This window comes from Brassica napus, chromosome C1, assembly GCF_020379485.1.
Source record: "Brassica napus cultivar Da-Ae chromosome C1, Da-Ae, whole genome shotgun sequence".
NCBI classification, from domain to species: domain Eukaryota; kingdom Viridiplantae; phylum Streptophyta; class Magnoliopsida; order Brassicales; family Brassicaceae; genus Brassica; species Brassica napus.
In genome coordinates, this window is record NC_063444.1 from 17662748 (window position 1) to 17679578 (window position 16831).

Sequence of the window (16831 nt, forward strand, 5' to 3'; positions counted from 1 at the left end):
ATTGAAAAATAAAACTTGAAATTTAACTTTCTCCAGACGACTTAGATGAAAGTCGTCCAGCTAAACGACTTAATTTAAGGTCGTCCGGGATAAGCAAGGTTTGACCAGAAAATTGGGAAAAATTCTGGACGACTTTGCTTTCCCCGGACGACTTTAAATTAAGTCTTCTGGAGGGACGACTTTATATTAAGTCGTCTGGTTAAAGTTAAATTATGAAGTTTTATTTTTCAATTACAAAACTAACCTAGGACGACTTACACGTAAGTCGTCAAGTTTTCATAAAATATTGAAATTTTAACTTTCCCAGAGACGACTGAATTATAAGTCGTCCAGAAATAGTCAAAGATCTGACACGATTCGGTCAAATGCAAAACTAGCCCGTTTCTCGTAGACGACGTATATATAAGTCGTCTGAAGTGTTTTTTTTTAACAAACAAAGCTGGACGACTTAATTTAAGTCGTCCGTTTGACCAGAAGACTCATCAGTAAGTCTTCTACATACAGATGACTTACTAGTAAGTCTTCTACGCGAACAGATCTTGAAAAAAAATTCAAATTCGTACCTTAAACTAGGTGAGATGACTTCGTTTGCACACAGGGTCTTCTCCAACCACCCAGAACCTCAAACGAAAGCAACCGTAAGTCAAAACGAAAGAAATATGGCTCTGCAACCATAGCCCATATTTTGAATCAAAAGCTTGAGTTTTTTGGATGAATATAGAGAGAAAGTGAAAGAAATGTTGTTTTTAGTTCATAACAATTGAAACAGAGAGAGTGTAAAGAGATTTACGTGCATTAAAGGGCATTAAAAGCTCCAAACAGTTCGTACAAGGTTGTTGCCACTATTCATTGCAGTGGCAGTATTGTAAATACTTGAAGAAGATGAGGTTGAGACAGTAAAGAAGCCATTTTCGAAAAAAAAAAAAAAAATGTTAATGGCATTTTCGTAGATAAAGTGCAGGTGTGGGGTTAAAATCTCAAAAAAAAAAGGAGTCAAAAGAAAATGTTAGTTTTCTGTTTGACTCCAAGTTTTGAGTCACTTTTGCAAAAAGCCCTTTAAATGTTTCAGATTTTATCGGATATCCATTTAGGTCCGGGTTCGGTTCGGATAATATCCATAACCCAAAATACCAAAAAACAAAATCCATTTGGTATTTATGTCGGGTTCGGATCAATTCGAATTCATTTTTATCGGATCGGGTTCGGTTTATTTGCCCAACCCTAATCATATCCAGTGGAAAGGCATCAACTTTCTATCCTTTGTTTATATACTATCAAACTCCACTTTGTTATGACACAAGTAATTGATTTTAACATTAAAGATTTGGAAAAACGACTTATTTCTCTGTTAGAAATATTATATATCAACAAATATATATTCCATCCGTTTCATAAAAAAATGTCACTTTAAACACTTTTCACACATATTAAAAAAGTGATTGAAATGCATTTATATTTTCATTAATTACATCTAATTGACCAATAATATTTGAGATAAATAAATTATTTATTATATCAATTTATTTTACAATTAATATTCAGTTAAAAACAAGTTAAAATTGCACTGAAATTTTAAAACGATATTTTTTATTTGATAAGAAAAAATGTTAAAATGACACTCTTTAAAAATACACGGGGAGTGCGATTTTTTAACTTCCATCTTAATTTTGTTGTAATGCGATTTTTTAACTTCAATCTTAATTTATCTTCCATCTTAATTTTGTTGTATTTCAATTTCGTTGTCTTCCGATTCATTATCATTATCTAATTCGTCAACATCACTCCTCTTCTCCATGATTAGCAGCTCCAACTCAAAGATTAGCAACTAGTTCGCCTTCAGCCCCAATAATTTCCCTTATGGCTCTAAGATTCATGTACAAGCTTTGCATCGGCTCTGCCTTGAAAGATCTGAAAAGCAATTGAGTGTTCATAATGTTGGAACTTAAAACATTATGTAGTTTTACGATTCGATCTATCATCTTGTGTGGCATTAAATATTTATTTTTACAAGCATATGGAATTGATCGTGTGTATATGTTGTCATGTGATATTTTTGGTGAGTAAATGTCACTTCCCTAAAGTTTCAAAATAAAATTGAAGTATCTGATAGATAACTAAGACATATTTAATTAAGGGAAAATTGTTTTTTAGAGCACAAAAATGGTAACTATGTCTTTTTAGACTAATTTCTATTATTTTATGTGCTATTAGACTATTTTTTTTCAAAATGGCCAAATGGCAGTAATACCTTAAAATTGTAATTTTTTTAATAAAATATATAATGAGTTCGATCATGCGGGATCGATCGATCCGAATTTAAAAGGTCTAACGGATCGATCGATCCTGATCATTATGCAGAAAAAAAATGCGGAGTATATACTGTAGAAGTCGGTTTCTACGTGTTTTAGATTTATATTAATGTGTAGATTTTGATTTCTAAAGATTTTAGAACGGTAGGTTAAGCGCGGAATGTGTATTCTAAATATTTTTAGAATACTCCTATTTACGTAGATCATGTATTCTAAACATTGTAGATTCAATGAAAAAAGTGGATTTCGTTTTCTACTTCGTAGAATGCCATTTCTCTTTATTTAGAACATAATCTGAAATTTATGATTTCAACTTTTTTATAACTGGAAAAAATATCACTAAGTTCATATAAGTATTTTATCAAAAGTTACTATTTTTCCAATTTTTTTTTGTTTGTAAAACTATTTATTAAATTTATTTTCAAATATATTAAAGGGTGTTATAGAAAAAAATGGCATAAAATAGAGACTAATTTAAATGGACATAATTATCATTTTTTTGCTCTAAAAATAATTTTCCCTTTACTTAATACTCCCTCTGTTTTTTAAAGATGGATGTTCTAGAGAAATATTTTGTTTCCAAAAGATGTATTTTTCATGTTTTCAAAGCATATTTTGTCAACTAATAATGAAAAATTGTGTGTTTCAAAAATATTAATTACATTTCTTTTAATCCTATTGGTTTAAAAATATAAGAAATATAAAGTTACAAAAAACTATGCATTAATAACTAAGTTTTAATATAGTTTCTTAATAAGTGTGAAAATCCTAGAACATTAATCTTTAAAAAACAGAGGGAGTAGGTTCTTAAAAACACCCCTTAAAAGAACAGTAAATAGGAACACTTTACTGATCACAAGATTTTTCTTTTGAATACAAGATTTACAAAGGAGAATCCAACTGGTAGACCGAGTTGTTTTCAAAGTTCTCACCCTTCTGCTACTCAGCTTCAATCCACAACGAGGTTCATAATACAGCAAAATGACTAGGAAGCCACATCATAAGTTATCCACCTCTACTATTGGCTGCAAAGATGGCTTCCATTTACGGTTGCAGCTACCATAAGTCTCAGGGAGCTTAAAAGAAACGCCTTCTGGACATTTCAGAAGTAGCTGCTCGAGCTGCTTCCTCGTCAGAATGATCTTTACGCACCGCCTTTTCCCTGTTTTCTGCTCAGCTACCTCTAGTTGAGGTGACTCCTTGATCTTCTTTGTTGATGCATCATCCAACGACAAATCTCTAACTATGTTTCCATGCTTGCTGCGCATTGTGTGAATGCAGTTTCCCATGTTGTTGCGTAGTAGTGATGTGATTTATTATGCCTCGACTCCTACAGTCTTTATATTCAGCTCGTGGACCAACGTGCAGACCATCATATGCGCACTAACTCTTTTCTTTATTACGGTCAGCTAAGGTAACAGCACTTGAAAAACATATCTTGTTTCACATGCACAATGTCAAACTGGGTCCTCAAATATTACTTTTAAATCAAACATATATCAATGGAGCATGCTTTCCAAGAGGCAAAGTCAAATAGCCACCCCTCATCATTAAAGTCAACAGGAGGATAATGAAGAAAATCCCATAAACTAAGGATTATGAGACTTAATCAGCCTCTGTAGAATTGTTTTAAATGTGTATATCACTGAGTTTGCTAGCATTACAAAAACCTATCCTTTGCCGGAATAAAACTCAAAGCCACATAGACATATCAAAGCTACATACCAACGACAGAGAGCTACGCAGAAACTTCTCCGGATAAACACCAACGACAGAGAGCTACGCAGAAACTTCTCCGGATAAACGTCTAGACTCCAACCATGCCTTTGCCGCAACACTAGTGGTCAAAAACCAGCCAACCTTATCTGGAGCTTCATGGAAAGGAGCATCTAGCTCCTTCAAGTGAGACTCAAAAACAGCTGCTAAACCTTTGTCTGAGTACTTGTGTTTCCCATGTCCAGTGTTGATTCCAAGCAACGGAGGGAACTCTTCTCCAGATACCAGAGCAGCCTCTGATAAGTCGTTCATCCAAACATGAAGAGCGGTTAAGGCTGCCCCAAGAGAGAGACTTTTCAGGTGTAAAGACCATTGAGTAGCAGATTTTGATTGAAGACCCGAATATATGTCATACTCCAGCCCCAGTTGCAGGATCTCACAAGCTTTTTCCAGCTTATTGAGATTGACACAGAGATCAATCAAACAATTCAAATACGCTTTATTTACATCAGAGCCTATGGAATCAATCAACTCAGATGCTTCCTTCTTGAACACCCCTTCCTCGCAGCTCTCCTCCTCGACCAACATCTTTACCACGCGACCAAGCTTTGGCTTAGCCTTCTCCACACATCCAATGAGTTTAGCGATCTCCTCCTTCGGTGTCTGGGTCATTACATTCAGAAGACAGCCACAGAATCTGTCGTCTGGCTCTATACCAAGTTCCAGCACTTGTTCGAATGTCCTCACAACATCATCAACCTGCTTGGCTTTGCCATAACACTGGATAAGCGACGTGAGAACAAAAAGAGTAGGCTCAAAGCCAGCTTCTCTCATCTCACGCAGAGCCGCCTCAGCCTCTGAAACCCTCCCACAGCAAGAGTACACGGTGACTAGCGAAGAGAATGTCCAGCTGTCAGGATCACAAGTCCCACTACTCTTCATATCTTGAAAAATCTCAAAAGCTTCATCCACATATCCAATATCAGCACACATGGACAAGAGAGTGTTGTACAGAATCACAGTTAACTCCATTCCTTTCCCCTTCATCTGCCTGTAGATAACAAGCGCATCGTCGCCGTAACGAGCTCTACCATACGCTCTAATAAGAGCAGCATAAGTACTCCAATTGGGTTCAAAGCCATTGCTAATAAGATCCTTGTGGATTATTGTCGCCTGCCAAGGCCTCTTGGCTTTACCCATAGAATCTAACAGCCTATTGTAGATAACAAGATTAGGCTTCACCCCAAGAGACTTCATCTCTTCATAGATATTGAGACACCCATCATAGTTTCCAGAATAGCCATATATCTTAATCAAAGTCGAAAAGGTAACAGGGTCAATGCGCCATTTCTCGGTCCTCGCACGGTCATACAAGCTCAAAGCCATCTCAACGTTACCAGCACGACCATAAGCGTCGATCATAGTAGCCAAAGTGACGTTATCAGGCTCACAGTCAAAAGAAGGCATTTTCTCAAACCACTCAACGGCTCTCTTAGGTAAACCACACTGCCTAGCGCAGCTGATTAACGTTGTGAACGTTGCGTTGTCAGGTTTAACTCCTCTCTGGAGCATTTCGTCGAACAGCTTCTCGGACCTCTCAAGATCCTTGGACTTCCTGAACACCTTCATAGTAACATTGTATAGAATCACTTCCCTGGTGGGTTTCAGCGTCCCGAGGAGATGGTTCAAGAAAAGAGGCGCGGTTTCAGGGTTGGTCATGTTATTGAGGGTGACAACAGCGTCTTGCTCGAAGAGGTTACTACCAAACTTAGTTAATTCATCGGAGACATCAGCCTCGTTTGGGGGACACGCGTCTAAGGACTCGGCTAGTTTGATTAGAGAAGAGTACCTCGAGTCGTAAGACTTTCTACGGAGCTGAGAAGCTCTAGGGCTATTGGGATTTACCCAGGCGTATCTTTTGGGGGTGGGACCTGGTGGGTTTGCGTCAAGTTTGGGTTTTTCGATCTGGGTTTCATGCGGGAGAGATTCTTGTAGTGAAACGTGGCTTGTTTGAAGAAGGTTTCTGGAGTGGAAGGGAGGAGAGTTGGGGTTGTAGGTGGAAAGGAAGCTCCTTGGAGTGGATTTGGGATGAGCTGAGAGGAGATTGCAGAGAGGATGAGGATCGTGGAGAAGCGATGAAGGAGAGGAGTATAGATGAAATGACATTCTTTTTTTTTTCTCTCTCTGTTATTTCTTCGCTCTGGTGGCGTCGACCTTATCCAACGAAGTAGTCGAAGAGCATTGTAGAAGAAGAAGCAAAGTGTTATGTTGTTTAAGTGTTTGTCAATGTAACTGCCTGCTGTTTCTTTGGTTAAAACCCACCGCGTAGTTCGAATATGTTTCCAATGGACGATGACGCATTGGGTTTGGTGGTGATCCTTTGGCCCAAATGATAAAAGAATTTCAATTCCATTCTATTTTTTACTCAATAATAGATTGAAAAAATAGGTTTACTTTAGAGTAAATCATTTATTTCATGATTTATCATTCTATTTTTACTTTAAAACATAATATTATTAGATGTAAAACATAACCCTGTTGTAAAGTTATTCTATTTTGAATGTAAATAAATAAAATGATCCATTAGAAATGGTCTAACAAATTTGTAGCATCCCATATTCCACCTACGCTTCTCTGTTATACAAAAGGCACAGAAAGTAGATAATTTTATAAAGAGAAATACTATTATTATAAATGGTTTATATTTAGGAAAATAAAACAATATTTCTTTAATGTTTACAGCTGCAAAATGGACAACCAAAATGGAAATGGCTACCATTTACAAAATACAACGATCATTCCTTATTCGTTTCTCCTATCACAACATTACACGTAAATATCTCTATATATTCTTTTCATTATTTGTATTAAAAAAAAAGAAAGATTTGAAGAAAATTTAAGGATTTAAAAAGAGTGAAAAGGGGACGAATCATATCACATGATGGAGCAGCTTTGTGGGTTCTCTTCGCTGAAGTAATCGCATCTGTTGAGAGGGCATGGTCTGTAACAAGGTGGTGGGCCACCTCCCCAGGTATCATACACTGGTCGTCCGTAGCACTCGTACGGTTGCGGTGGTGGCATTCCGTATCCATTGAACGCTGGCCCACCTCCATAACCGTCGTAGTATGGCCCACAACACATGGCTACGGGCTGCCCTTGGGGCATCATCGGCACAGCTTGTGGAGGCGGTCCTGGCTGCTTCGGGGATGAAGCAGGTGCCGGAGTAGGTGCTGGACCTGCTGCCGCCGGTGCGGGTTTGGGAGCTGCGGATTCTTTTGGCTTCTCGGGTTGCTTCGGCTTCTCAGCATCTTTTGGTTTTTCAGACTGTTTAGGCTTCTCTGCTTCTTTGGGCTTTTCAGGCTGTTTCGGCTTCTCAGCCTCTTTGGGCTTCTCGGCCGCCTTAGGCTTCTCAGCCTCCTTAGGCTTCTCAGCGGCTTTGGGAGCATCTTTAGGCTTCTGAGGAGGGGGTTGGGCTTGTGGCTGAGGCTGAGGAGGCTTGGGTGTCTCGACGATCTCGATGGTCTTGATAGAGCCGCCACCTTTGGAACAAAGTTTGTCCATGATCCTCTCAGGGCTGCAGCAAACCACCTTGATGATGACTATGTTGGACTTTTCATCGAACAATTGGTCTCTGATTTCTCTTGTTCCCAATCACACAAATCATTATCCACTCAGTCCATTTACTCACCAATCAATTCAAATCAAACAAACAATATAATTCAACAGAATCTAAGATAAAAAAAAAGGAGAGAATGAACTCACGAGGGATCTTGCAGAGAACCTTCTTGACCTTCTTGTAACACTTGGCACAATCAAGATCCACCTTCAACTTCATCATGGTTACCTGTTTTTCAGATATTGACATCAGGTTCTGCCTAAGTGGTTCGGCCTTAGTTTAACTACTTTTGGATTGGACGTTTCTAAAGATCTAATTACTGCCAAAGAAAAAGTAAGAGACGGAAGAATTGATTCGCTCTCTGACACACACACAAAAGTTAAGAAAGTAATAGAGATTCTTCCCATAGCTTCCACAAAGTTAACACTTTATTTAATACGATCGCATTTCTTTTTAATCCACACAAAACAAACACATCCCACAGATATAAAAAAACCTTCCACAAGTGAATAATAAAAACAAAAAATGAGCAGAAAAAAAGAGTATTAAACGCTCCCACAAAATGTAAACTCTCAAGACCCTTACAAGTTTATCTGTCTACTAAAAGAAGAACAAAACAAGAAGAGGAAGAGAAGACAAACCTTTTCCTTGCCCTTCTCGGCCATGGCTTTGGAACGGAGATCTCAGATCTGATAGGGACGGTGGCTTAGAGTCTACTTCGAGAGAGAGAGATATGGATGGCGGTGAGAAGTGTAGCTTTTTATAACACAGACTCAAACCTGACTCAACCAATGAAATACTGACACGTGTACGCAGTTGGCACCATTTCCGATTTAATCAAAAACTTTATCATTTCTTTTTTTATGTAACACAAACTTTATCATTTCTTTTTGCTCGTAATTAGTGTACAATAATGTATCATTGAAAAAAGAAAACTCTTTTCACATCTATAGCTTTCAGAGTTGCCATTAACTGCAGCGACCAATCAATCTTTCTCTCTCTTGTTTTCTTTTCCCAAATGATATTTACTTCTCATGTAATGTTACGTTCTAGTTACATACAAAAATGTGACTTCTAGTTTTATTATACTCCCTCCGTTTCAAAATAGATGATGTTTTAGAGAGTTTTTGATGATTCAAAATAGATGATATTTTCATTTATCAATGCACTTTTTCACTTTATAAAAAACTGTGTAACCAATGATATTTTGTAGTCTGTTTTGTGATTGGTTGAATAACTTTTAATATATATTTTAATGATATTTTTAAGATAAAAAATAATTTTTTAATAGTTGTGTACCATCTTAAATTTTCATGTATTTTGAAACAGAGAGTATTAGTTAACATAGATTAGTTAACATGAAAAGTTGAAATAAAAGTCATGAGTCGGCAGCCCTATTTCAATCATTTTTTTCTAACAAACCTATTTCAATCATTCTTCCTTCAACGCAACTCTTCTTCTCCTTGTCTCTCTTAATTTTTTGTTTTGTAGAGATTTGTTCTAATAAAAAAAAGATAGAGAATACCTGTAATTGTTTCTCCAGCACTACTAATCTAACCACTCCAACTTCTACAATGCCACATCATATGCAATGTATTCATCTAATATAAACAGGGAGAGAGACATGGTTTTGTATTTGTCTAGCTTATAGTATAACACTAAGAAACAAATAGACCAATCATCATCATCAATTCTTTCATACGTAAGAAGAAGAAGATAGGAAGAGAGAATATAAACAGGGAGAGAGACATGGTTTTGTATTTGTCTAGCTTATAGTATAACACTAAGAAACAAATAGACCAATCATCATCATCAATTCTTTCATACGTAAGAAGAAGAAGATAGGAAGAGAGAAAACAACAAAAAAGAAATAGCTGGAAGATTCGAGTCACATGCGGATTTAGTTGGTCGAAATAAGAGACTACCAGATCGACCTTTTGTTTTTCCAATGCTCGACTGATAATGACAGTAATAAGAATCTATACTATATAAAATGAACTATTTTGGACTATTTAGCTATGACACTTAAACAATTATATTCAGACTAATCATAAAATTAACATTTAGTTCAGTTTTTAAAGACTAATAAAGACAAAAGAAACTTCATGTAACTTTGTGGCCAAACTACAAACATACCGCTTATTACCATTTTGGACAATTGAACTCAAGGTCGGATATGAGAACTTGAGTCATAAACTTTTCTAAAAAAATTGTTAAAAAAAAAATTCTAAAATTTTGGAGTCTTTTTTGATCAATTTTTTGGATCAATTTCGGAGTCTAAACTTATGTTAAAACTGTAAAACTTTTGGGAGCCAAAACTAATATTGGGGTTTTGACCCAAATCCAGCCCTGATGAACTAAACATAAAAGCAAAATATTATACAATTATTTAGGCCAAATCTACGCTATTAAAAGAGAAGGAGTCTTAAAAAATCTACATATACAAAGTTGTTGCAAGTTTTCATTTGACTAATAATATTTTGGTCTTACTTTAAATTTTGACTTACCTTAAATTTCTCTAACAATTATTTTGCAAATACTTTTATTTATTAGGCCCATATATTTTTGTACATGATTTGATTATACCACATATAGACCACTATCATTTAGTACATGAAATATAATACAATAAAACCTCTATAAATTAAACATGATGGGACTTTGAAATTTTATTAATTTATAGAGATATTAATTTACAAAAATTTTCTTATTTAGATTTCCTATTTTAAGATATATTTATTTTAAGATAAGAAAAATATATTTGATTTCAGTGTATAACATTACACTACAAGAAAACATATTTTTTACTAGGGCAGTATTCGTTGTAAACTCGTTGTAAACGGAGTGTTACGACGAATTAACGTCGAAAGACGTTTCGTTGTTAAACGTCCGTCGTAACGGAGGTTTCGTCGTAAACGACTCGCTACGTTTACGACGAAATATATTCCTCGTAAAGCGCATGGAAAGGATTCGTCGTAAACGACACGTAAGCTTTCGTCGTAAAGCCCACGTAATTATTTCGATGTAAAGCACACGTAAATACTTTCGTTGTAAATCACTCGTAAATTCTTCGATGTGAAACCCTCGTAAATATTTCGATGTTAATCACTCGTAATCATTCGATGTAAACTCCATGTAATGTTTACGAGGAGTTTACATCGTTTCTTATTATATTATTATTAATTAGTATATAATAAATTTTAATTTATATTTAATATTCAGAATTTAAAATAATTTAAATTTTAAAACGAAATATGAAATTGAAAAACATATTTTAAAAAGTCATATAATAATATTTAAATTCATAATACAAACAGAAAAATAAAAAAAACTACATATTCTCGAAGTAGTTGGTGGGGTTGCTCGCTGTTGACGGGTTGGATCGGACTCTTGGAGATCTCGTGGTGGCATTCCAAGAGCGGCTCGTCTCTCACTCAACATTCTCTGCATGACCGGGTTTCCCACGGCCATCACGTCTAGCAAATCTTCAAGAGAGTCTAAACGAACCTGCTGGCTATCCATTCGAGCCTTCATCTGAGCAGTCTCTTCATCCCGTCTCGAAGTGTATGACGAAGTTGCCCTTGCAACTTCGTTAACAGAGCCTATACCGACTATCCGTCCCTTCTTTTTAGGAGCCACCTATAAAATCAAAACATATATTAATATAGTTAATTATGTTAAAATATATAAAATAATGTAAACAAAAATTTTAAGTTGTACCTCTTCGAAGATTCTGTCGACCTCTTCGGTGGACAATGTGACTGGTAATCCATCGGGAGACTCCTGGGTTAGTTGCGTCTCCCGTTCTTCAATCCGACCAGCCACTGTTTGGAAGAGTTTCTCAGATGCAGGATCCACAAAAACTCCGTTGGATGTGGCGTGAGTCATTTTGAATAGGTCAGACAGAAGGTAAGACTCCCGCCTTCTCGAACTACAAAAAAAAGTAAATTAAATATTATAAATTATATAAATTGGATATTTTAAAATATATATTTAAAACAAAACTTACAGATTCTAGACGGACTCCTGCATGAGGTTTTTGTCCGGTTCTGTGAAGCATGGGCAAATGACCATCTTTATCCTTCGTCCTTCGAGAAGCCGAACACGAATTGGCCTTTTTGATCGAAGAGGGGTGCTCCCAATAGGCGATGAGGCCATCCCACACATCCGTCGTGAGCTCAGTGGGCTTTCCCTCATACCCGTAGATCTCTCACTTGTCCTTCCAATCAGAGACTGTGTTGCAGAGGCGTATCTTTGCCTTTGCAACGAATTCCGCCTTCACCCTCTCGGTGATTCTCAAAGACCAATGCCACTTTTGCTGAAACATAAAAATTTTGAAAAAATTACAATTAATAATAAATATTAAAAATATATATATATATTTAAAAGTGAAAATTTAATTAAATTTAAAAATCTTACCGCAAAACATTTAAACCACGTGATCTTAACGTGATTTGGTGTCTTGCTCCAGTTCGGGTATGCCCCGTCGTAGTAACCCTTAATCGTCGCCGAAACGCTCCGGCTAACACGGTTGTTAGCCCCAAACCTGAAAAAAAAAAATTTAACCGTTAGAAAATAAAAATAATTAAATTTTAATGTAATAAAAATTAATAACTTACCAATAAGTTCCTCGGGGTTTATCGGGGTCTAGAACATCCAAACCCTCCCGTCCAGGCTGGGCAAGCAAATCCTCCACCGTATATCTCGCGAAGGGAGCATATGAAGGCACACGCAAATCCGGATGAACTGCACCTTCTGGGACAGGCTGAGGTGCAGCCGCTGGAGGAGGAGGTGGAGGCATCTGCGGTGGAAGAGGAGGACTCGAAAAAACTCTCTGAGAAGTCTGAGAGTCTGTAACTGCATCGGAAGACGATGGACCAGAAGAAGATGTACCGGAACCATCGCCAAACAACTGGGCATAAGTAGGTGCTGCTGGTTTCCTTCTAGGAGCCATCTAAAAAAAAATTAAATAAATTTAATCAATTATGATGACATAATTAAAAAATTATTCTGTTACCTAACAAATCACCTAAACTATAGTATTCCGTCATCTAACTAATCACCTAAACTAAATATCTAACTAATCACCTAAACTGATAACCTAAACTAACTTTAAAAAAAAAAAGGAGTAAAGAGAGTGTACCTTAGAGGGAGAGGAGAGGAGTTTGGGAGGAATGAACGAGGAAGCCTCGTCTCGGCGTCTCAATATATAGAAAAGGATTCGTCGTAAACGCGACGTAATATTACGACGAAGTTACCAGGCCCGCGTTTTTTCATTTACGACGAAGTTACCAGGCCCGCGTTTTTCGATTTACGACGAAATTACGTCGAAGCGTCGGGTTACGACGAATTTACCAGGCCCGCATTTTTTCATTTACGACAAAGTTACCAGGTTCCGCGTTTTTCGATTTACGACGAAATTACGTCGAAACGTCGGTTTACGACGAATTTACCAGGCCCGCGTTTACGACGAAGTTACCAGGCCCGCATTTTTTCATTTACGACGAAATTACGTGGAATAGATACATTTACGACGATTTTACAACGGTTAACCCTAAACACCGAGAATGAAATCCCTAAACCCCAAAGTCACATATCATCTAACATCATATCTCTTCTCTACTACTATGTGCTCTTTCTCCAACTTAAACTCTAAAACCCTAAAACTCCAAATAATTTTTTAAAAACTAAAGAAATACATATTATATAAAACAACATTTGTTACACATACATTAGGATGGTAAAAAAACAATATTTCTTTAAACATACGTTACAATAGAGAAATACAACATTTGTTACATATATTACATCACTCTAAATCGTTTTCGTTCTCATCAATATTACATCACTCTAAATCGTTTTCGTTCTCATCACTATCATTACAATCATCATCGTCGCTTCTCTCGAACTCGTCTTCACGTGCTTCATCTGTCGCATCTTCGGGAATATCTTCATATTGAAAGTTTTGCGGGTCGATCAAAAGGATTTCATCAGTTGGTTGTTCTGGTACCTCAACTTCATTGATAGCGTCTTCTTCTTGCAAGGGCGGTTCTTCTCCAGCGACAATGCGTCCACGAGGTGTAATTTTGATAGCAGCTAACCAGTTTATCCCGGAAGTTCGAAGCCGAGGATAAGGAAGGAAGCTAACTTGCTCGGCTTGTGAAGCTAAAATGAAAGGCTCAAATTTGTTGTATCTTCTCCCAAAATTGACATCCACAACACCAAATTTGTTATACCGAATCCCTCGGTTCACAACAGGATCGAACCATTCACATTTGAAGAGGACGCATTTTAGCTTCAATAACCCCGGAAATTCCACTTCAATAATCTCCTGCAAGATCCCGTAAAAGTCCGTTTCACCTTTCACACATATTCCGTAGTTACTCGTTGCCCGATGTCTCCCATACTCGTATGTGTGAAAGGTAAATCCTCGTGTGAAATACATAGGTGATGTGGTGACCTTTGCAACTGGACCTTGAACCAATTCGTGAAACCATACGGGATAATAAGGATCGTCATAATCAACCTGCAAAAAGCAGTTATTCTTAATTAATATTGAAGTATCAAAACACTTACTTAATTAATCAATGTATGAGATATATTACGTACCTGTGATTTTAACCACTTGACAAAGTGCTTATCTTTACGTGTGTCCACATCAGTTGCAGATATTCCTGGTATTGCTTCTTCAACTTGAGATACAAACATGCTGCAAATTAAACAAATAATCAAGTCATACATAATTAACTTCAATTCATATAATTAACATTCACAAAAATATTTACCTTTCAAAGTAACGGGTCACTGCATCCTCGCAGTTGAGCAGAATATAAGTGTGGGCACTATGTTTATCCTCTTCACATGACCACCATACTTCTTTCGTTTTACCACCAAACCGTGCAATTTCGCAGAAAATGTCAGGAACACCATCAATTGGATATGATGTCGGTACTCCACCATCATCATATCTTCTAGGAACTCTTTTTCTCGTACGAACAGTTGGAGCAAAGTAGTATGATGTGAAGTTAGATGTTTCGGCTGTCAAACTCCCCGCAACTATTGAACCTTCCACCTTTGCAAGATTTCTTGCTTTCCCCTTCAAATGTTTCATCTGTCGCTCATACGGATACATCCATCCGTTGTGAACAGGTCCACGAAGCAATGCTTCATACGGTAGGTGGACAACTAGATGCTCCATGACGTCAAAAAATGAAGGAGGAAATATCTTCTCCAGGTTGCACAATATGATCGGAATGTTATGATGAAGTTGTTCGATGAATTCTTCCTTGAACGTACGTGTGCTAAGATCTCTGAAAAAAGCGCTGATGGCTGTATATTGCAAAAGTAATCAAATTAATAACATTTCATAACATATGTATATTTATTATAAAATTATAATTACCTGCAAGTGCTTCATGGACATTTGCTGGAAGGAGCTCGGCAAAAGCAAATGGAAGTAGTCGTTGCATAAACACATGACAATCATGACTCTTCATTCCGGAGAACTTTTGACCTCGTTCAACACATCTTGACAGATTTGAAACATAACCATCAGAAAACTTAACTTCTGATGCAACCCAGTCAAACAAGGTTGTTTTGGCTTCTGATGACAACCGGAAGATGGGAACAGGAACGTTTCCATTGCTCTTGATATGTAACTCACTTCTTGAGCAAATATCAGGTAAGTCCATCCTTGACTTTTTGTTATCTTTTGTCTTCCCAGGGACGTTAAGTAATGTATTCATGATGTTCTCAAAAAAGTTCTTCTCAATATGCATGACATCCAGATTGTGGCGTAAGAGAAGATCCTTCCAATAGGGTAGCTCCCAAAATATACTCTTCTTATGCCAATTGTGAGACACACCATACCCATCAGGCATATTTCCAGGAACATGCCAATTTCCTCCAACTTTAACTGTTTCCTGAGCTCCGTAATAATCAATGTCTGCTTCGATCTGCTGGCCGGTGAGATATGGAGGAGGACCGTCTCTGACAATTTTTTTGTGCCGAAACAATGTCTTATTTCTTCTGTACAGATGGGCAAGTGGAAGAAAGCGACGATGACAATCAAACCAACAACTCTTCCTACCATTCTTCAGTTGAAAAGCATCCGTCGATCCAAGACAATATGGACAAGATAATCTTCCATGTGTTGTCCAGCCAGAAAACATCCCATAAGCAGGGAAATCACTTATCGTCCACAGCAGAACTGCTCGCATCGTAAAATTGTTTTTCAAGGAACAATCGTACTTCCCCACCCCTTCTGACCACAATTGCTTTAGCTCTTCTATCAACGGTTGAAGAAAAACATCAAGAGGCCGTTTTGGATGCTTCGGCCCAGAGATTAATATGGTCAAAAATAGAAATTCTTGTTCCATGCACATATCCGGCGGTAAATTGTACGGCGTAAGAATGACTGGCCACAAAGAATATTGTCTACCAGACATTCCAAATGGACTAAATCCATCGGTGCATAACCCAAGATAGACATTCCGAATATTTGTAGCAAAATCTGCGTGTACCTTGTTGAAATGTTTCCACGCTCTTGCGTCTGATGGATGTGCAACCTCACCATCTCTCTGGACATGTTCCGCATGCCACCTCATCGACGCAGCAGTCCTCTCAGATTGATATAATCTTTTCAATCTGTCTGTAATTGGTAGGTACCACATCCTTTGGTACGGTACCCTATTCCTCCCACGGCCTTGCGGTTTGAATCGTGGTTTTTTGCAGAATCGACACTCTTCTAACTTGTCATCTTCTTTCCAGTAGATCATGCAGTTGTCGATGCAAACATCAATCATCTCCGAAGGCAACCCAAGACTATAAACCAATTTCTGAATCTCATAATAAGATTCAGCAGACACGTTGTCTTCTGGCAAATACTCTTTAAACAACTCCGCCCATGCATCCATGCAATTCTCAGGTAAATTATGATCCGTTTTAATATTCATCATCCTAGCTGCTAGAGACAATTTAGAGAGACCTTCTCTACAACCAGTGTAGATTGGTTGATTTGCAGCATCTAGCATTTCATAAAACCTTTTTGCATCCAAATTAGGTTCTTCTACATTTCCAGTTCCATCATCTATTTTCGTAGTTGTTTCTAAAAATGCATCACTAATCATATCTTGAACCCTATCATGATCTACCATCTGCTCATGATCTGGATGATAATTATATTCATTAT

The 16831-nt window shown here is 37.2% G+C and overlaps 2 protein-coding genes across 3 annotated transcripts in view; both read right to left on the minus strand.

Annotated features, from left to right (window-relative positions):
- Window positions 1-3877: 3877 nt before the first annotated feature.
- LOC125580937 (pentatricopeptide repeat-containing protein At4g16390, chloroplastic-like) lies at window positions 3878-6277 on the minus strand. Its single transcript, XM_048746237.1, has one exon. It carries the CDS (start codon window positions 6189-6191, stop codon window positions 4089-4091), a length of 2103 nt encoding a protein of 700 aa, XP_048602194.1. The 5' UTR covers window positions 6192-6277; the 3' UTR covers window positions 3878-4088.
- A 433-nt stretch (window positions 6278-6710) lies between these two features.
- The window catches only part of LOC106446440 (leucine-rich repeat extensin-like protein 3), a 38934-nt gene continuing 28813 nt past the window's right edge, over window positions 6711-16831 (minus strand). The window contains exons 1-3 of one of the 2 annotated variants that reach the window (XM_013888173.3): window positions 8283-8492; window positions 7788-7869; window positions 6711-7663 (exon numbers count right to left, since the gene is read on the minus strand). In XM_013888173.3, coding sequence (XP_013743627.2) covers window positions 6960-7663; window positions 7788-7869; window positions 8283-8306 — 810 coding nt within the window. In that variant the 5' untranslated portion in view covers window positions 8307-8492 and the 3' untranslated portion in view covers window positions 6711-6959. Of the gene's footprint in view, window positions 7664-7787; window positions 7870-8282; window positions 8493-16831 lie in introns of those variants that run through there. The other variant, XM_048746239.1, reaches the window with a different exon arrangement.